Source organism: Aphanomyces astaci (assembly GCF_000520075.1).
Source record: "Aphanomyces astaci strain APO3 unplaced genomic scaffold supercont1.69, whole genome shotgun sequence".
Classification (NCBI taxonomy): Eukaryota; Oomycota; class Saprolegniomycetes; order Saprolegniales; family Verrucalvaceae; genus Aphanomyces; species Aphanomyces astaci.
The window spans coordinates 282,770-288,076 of record NW_009798332.1 but is presented as its reverse complement, the minus strand read 5'-3'; the positions used below and the strand labels follow the sequence as shown (position 1 = coordinate 288,076).

Genomic DNA, 5,307 nt, shown 5'->3' with positions numbered 1-5,307 from the left:
ATGTTCCTCGATCGATTCCTCTCCACGCTTTGCCTTCAGCTTCTCCAGGCGTATAGCATGCTGCACTGGCGTCTCCTTGCTTCGAAGCGCCGCTTGTGTTAGCACTTTCGATGCTTAATCGCTTTCGACGATCTTCCGGAGATTCAGTTGACTGTTGATATGCTCGCCGAGCAGCCATGCGAGTCCGATTCTTGTCTTTGCGGAGCCGCACTTTCTCTGCGTTAGGACTCAGTGGTGCATTGAGTGTTGTTGTAATCAGCGCTGGCATCAGCACAGTTAAAGGCATGCCGGCGGCAGGTACAGTTGAAGCCTATGATAAATTTCTTGTCAACTATTACTAGGTATAATGATATTTGGCAATGGTTAGTATTACTTGGATGAACTTGGATTGACATGCTGATGTAAGAATCTCTCTCGTCGATCCAGTCACTTGAACGTCGGCTGGTGGTGTAGTTGACGCCTAATACCAAGTCCTTGATAAAAACTAATAGTATTAAGTGTAATCATATTTTTCCACATTACTTAGATCGAGTTGGATTGGGTTATTTTTCGCCTCTGTTCATCGGGCGGTTTAGTTGGTTCCATACTTCCTAATATTGACAATTAATGTCTCTATAATATGATCACACGGAGTACTCGTGTTATAAAACCTGTTTAATCATATCATACAAAATACCTCCGGAGTTCGATTTGGGTGGAAGATAGAAAAAACCTCTAAAACTTAATACGTACGAGAATCGGCGATTACGGCTCTCGACGGAAAACGGGTGTCGACGGAAGGCCACGCACACGGAGCCACACACGGGAGCCACACACACGGGGAACACAGGTAAAGGGAAAAACCTCAAAGACCCGACTTATGTATGACAGTTCAAGCGTGAGTTATCACCTTGCAAGTAACGGCAACTAGCGATGGATTATTGCTCTAAAAGCAACTTATCTCACTGCTAGCACGATTACAAGCTAGTAACTTAATACAACACTCGTATACTAGTCTACTTGTCGCTAGTGGAAGACACGAGCTTCCACCGACCAGTTGAAAAACTAGTAGTGTTTGAGGTGCAGGGAGGGGCTGACGCGCAAATTGCCGCACAACGGGAAGTGATTCTAAAGTTGGACCAAGCCGATAATTCCGGATAACGTAACTACTTTTTGCGGTACTTCACTGGATTTTTACAAGACAACAAATGAAAAAATTGCAAACCCTATATCCTTGAAGTTCAAAGATCGAAGCATTTTAAGGGGGATCAGCTTTATGCCAAAAGTCGACGCAACAAATTTCTTACTTTCTGTTTGGATCTCCATGTCTCCAATGGATCCTTCTCATGAAAACCGTGTGAAAGATCTTGTTGCCAAGCTCTCCGAAATGGGGAACTTAGTCGAAGGATCTCGTGACTTCTGGCAGTTCTGGTTCGGATGGCGCCGTGTTCTAGGAGCACTCCCCGCCGATTACAGAGTGTATAGTAGTATGCGTCATAGTAGAAAAAAGAAGTATAAGATGTGCTATGTGCCGATGCAATGTGGCCCTGACGACCGTCACGTGCGTGCGTACATGTGCAACATGTCCGAGTGGATGAAGCGTTCGAGCCCACCCAACGGCTTCGAATCTATGCGTCAAAAGTGGATCCAATACGCCAAGAACACGGCGACCACCGAGATCACCATGCATCCGAAGCGAAACCTCGTCCATCCCCTTCAATTTGAAGTAAATGAGCTCAGGCGCCGTATCAACGCGAGTGACTCTGTCCTGGAAAGCGAGGTTGCCAAACGACAAAAACTGGCCACCAAGGTTTACGAAGAATATCCAGCTCGACCGTATGATTTATTCATAACTTCAACAAGTTTGACAAAACATGGTTCTGATTATTTGACCAAACATGGTTCTGATTATTTGACCAAACATGGTTCTGATTATTGTTCTTTATTATCAATCGAAATTTTCGGCACGGTATATCGGACCATATGAACTTTCCGTCTCTCAAAGGATACTCATGTTCGCCGCATATATAGGATGAATGGCATTTTGCAATGGCCCTTCAGAAGCGCAAGGCCATCGAGGCCGGTGTGGAATCTTCTCCTGTGCAGCCAAAGCGCCGTGCCAGTATATTGGAGCTCATGGCGAAATCACCTGAATGTCATCAGCTGCCGGTTATCGACTCTCTCGATACCGCGATCGAATATTTGAGCTGAGATCCCCAACCTCCACGCGCCATGCTCACCGGTCGCATCGTGTTTACGGAACGGCGTGACCCTGCATCCAAAGTTCTCAATGTTTTCCTGGTATCAGCCGAGGACGAAGGACCACTCCATGATCTCCAATCCCTCACGCGCGACGCCCCTGGTGAACTTAAGCGGTCCAACCTCAAGTATCTCTATAGTGCAGCAGTGTTTGATGTGCCCATTGCTGACCAGAGCTTTGTAGACGGGTCGGTAGCCAAATGTAGCAAGTCGACTCGTCATTCAAAATCTGGTTTTGGCGACGACGCGTATTTTACGTGTAACTCGAACTTCTCTACTTGGACCATTTTGTAGAATAACTACTTCATATGGAAATATCATTCAAAATTGAAGTTCCCGCATATACCATACTGTACCATGCCCTACTTAAATGCAACCACATTGGACAACTCAATCAACTGCTCACATAACACATAGCTCGGGCATGCTTGGGACACTAAGCATTTCATAAATAGTGTGGGGCTTAACTTGTTCACACTGGCAATCGCTAGGTTACAGTAAGAGGGCGCATATGGCAGGTCGTAGATAGATGCGAGGTAGTAGCAACCACGTTGAGTGAGCTCTACGTTTGAGGTGTCGCCACGCTGAATTCTAGCTATGGATCATTGCTACCCCTTGGGCGTAGCTGCAAAGTCACAGCTACAAAAGTCGCCAACATCCGCAACAGCGCACGCGGTGGTTGACCCCTGTGTGCTCACAGTCAATTGCTCAAATGGCTGACGAAAGAAAAATGTGGATCACCCAAAATGTTAGCCAATCAAAATCCATACATAAAATCCATAAATGTGACTGAAATATTTCATACGTATGACCTCTGAAATGCAAAATAACTCTCAAGGGTGATTGATACCTGGCCAGCACACGTCAAAATTCAACAATACAAGGAAGCATAGCAATGTTTTCGATTCGTCGGCGTCGCTAGGAATCGAACCTAGGCCCCCTGCAAGCAGGCGCGCTACCATTGCGCTACGACGTCATATTGTTGGAGGAACGAGGTTGCAAGGTTCATGAAACTACATTGTACGGCATGTTTCGGACTACACAGTAGTTCAATGATTCGATAAATACAAGCACAAATTACCATTGCACTTAACTGAAGGTCGACGGGGCATAACATCGTGATCCGACCTTGGGTTCTTTGCTCGTCTAGAATGGTTGAATGAGCATAGTCGTGTGATGTGTATTAGGGTACCTCGGTAGGCGTATGAAGATCACATTATCGTGCTGCGCTTGGGGTGCAACAGCGCACGCGGTGGTTGACCCCTCTGTGCTCACAGTCAATTGCTCAAATGGCTGACGAAAGAAAAATGAGGATCGCCCAAAATGTTAGCCAATCAAAATGATTTTTGTGATGATTAACTTATGGTATGAGGGACGTTACAGTACTATTGTATGTACCCAGGAAGAGTACAGCTGTACTATACAGGATATCAGTCAAATTAGTCTATTGTTGATTACATCCCCCAGACTTGGATTTGAACTGTGATATCTAAACTGTGGCCATAAATAGTGCATTGAATATCTTGAGATAGCTTAATATGACGCATTTTGACGGTTACGTTGAACTTGATTAAAATATGTATTGATTATTTTGACGCATTCGACGGTTACCTTGACTTGATTAAAGTATGTGTGCACAGACAAAAACATCGAAATCATCGCCGTGATCGCCCGAAATCTCTACCCCAACGCAGAGGAGACTGCGAACATCGCCCGAAATCTTCACCCCAACGCAGAGAGACTGCGAACATCGCCCGAAATCTTCACCCCAACGCAGAGAGACTGCGAACTAAACTGTGGTCAAAATAGCGCATTGAATATCTTGAGATAGCTTAATATGACGCAATTTGACGGGTACGTTGAACTTGATTAAAGTATGTATTGATTATTTTGACGCATTCGACGGCTAGTTAGACTTGATTAAAGTATTGTGCACAGACAAAAATTGTATACCGCTAACGCTTTGGGCGCAGTCTCCCTGTGAATCGTCCAATTACTCCGTGATTCATAGTGCGCACTACTTTTGCAGTATCGTCAAATCCCACTATTGATTTTGTATGGAAGAGTAGTCCTGTTTTGAATATTACTTCAATTGATTAAAGTATTCTACCTCCGATTGGAAATGAAGGTAGTACAATGAACAGTACTGAACGTATACTATGTAACCTTAGGGCCTGTTCCAAGTAGGTATTTTTATCAAATGAAAAAGTGGTTCCAAGTACAGTTTCGTACATTTTTACCTCTTTTTCTGCGAGTTTTCACGCAATTCACTATACCAAAAGTAGAAAAAGAGGTCCTTGACGTCTATTCCTAAATCGTGAAAAAAAAGGGGTATATCGATTTTGATTGGCTCATGCTATTTCTGAAAACTACTTGGAACTTCCCCTTACTGCATATTTAGCAGCACACATCTTGAAGGATTATTATTGCGTATTTCGGACGTTACTTCACTTGAATAACAAATTCAATGCACTGTACGCATACTTGGTAGCATTCAACTGCACAAATTTTAAAGGATTCTTAAGAGGTATTTTTAATGTTACTGATTAACATACATAATATACTGTACAGAACTGTTCGTATACTATGCGCTGTATATTCAACTGGAAATATCTTAAAGATTACTATGACGTATGTTGAATGATACGTAGTTTTCTTGAGTCCAAGCTCTTTAGTTAGATTTAGATAGAAGGGAATTAACTGTAAAATGATTGGAATTGAAGTAATAAAATTGTAAAGATGGCCACTCCAAACAGTGATCATTGATATGCCGAAATATAGATTTTATTAAAGTATTGGAAATGCTTCGAGCAACGGTACAAATATCTATTTATAAAAAAATAACAAGTATCATACGTTGAAAGTACCTCTGAATAAGGTTGAAATTCTATAACAAAATTCCCCGAATGATATCAACTAACCAAGGGTTTCCTTGCTGGGGTAAATAGTTTTATCCAATCATATCAATTTTGTCATCGTATTGGGCAAGAAGTTCGGCAAATCATTGATTGTTTACGCTATCACCGAATGGGCCACTGAATTTGTATATACCTTTGTACACTAGTATGG

General features: G+C 42.9%; 1 protein-coding gene and 1 pseudogene across 2 annotated transcripts; one reads left to right on the top strand and one right to left on the bottom strand.

The window, feature by feature from the left end:
• Positions 1-1,513: 1,513 nt before the first annotated feature.
• Positions 1,514-2,190, top strand: H257_15406 (hypothetical protein; the record flags this gene model as incomplete). Its single annotated transcript, XM_009843516.1, has 2 exons — positions 1,514-1,789; positions 2,011-2,190. 2 exons carry the CDS (start codon positions 1,514-1,516, stop codon positions 2,188-2,190), a joined length of 456 nt encoding a protein of 151 aa, XP_009841818.1.
• Positions 2,191-3,148: 958 nt separating this feature from the next.
• H257_15405 lies at positions 3,149-3,214 on the bottom strand (annotated as a pseudogene). The gene has a single exon. The product of its transcript is annotated as a tRNA-OTHER (tRNA).
• Between the last annotated feature and the right edge of the window lie 2,093 nt (positions 3,215-5,307).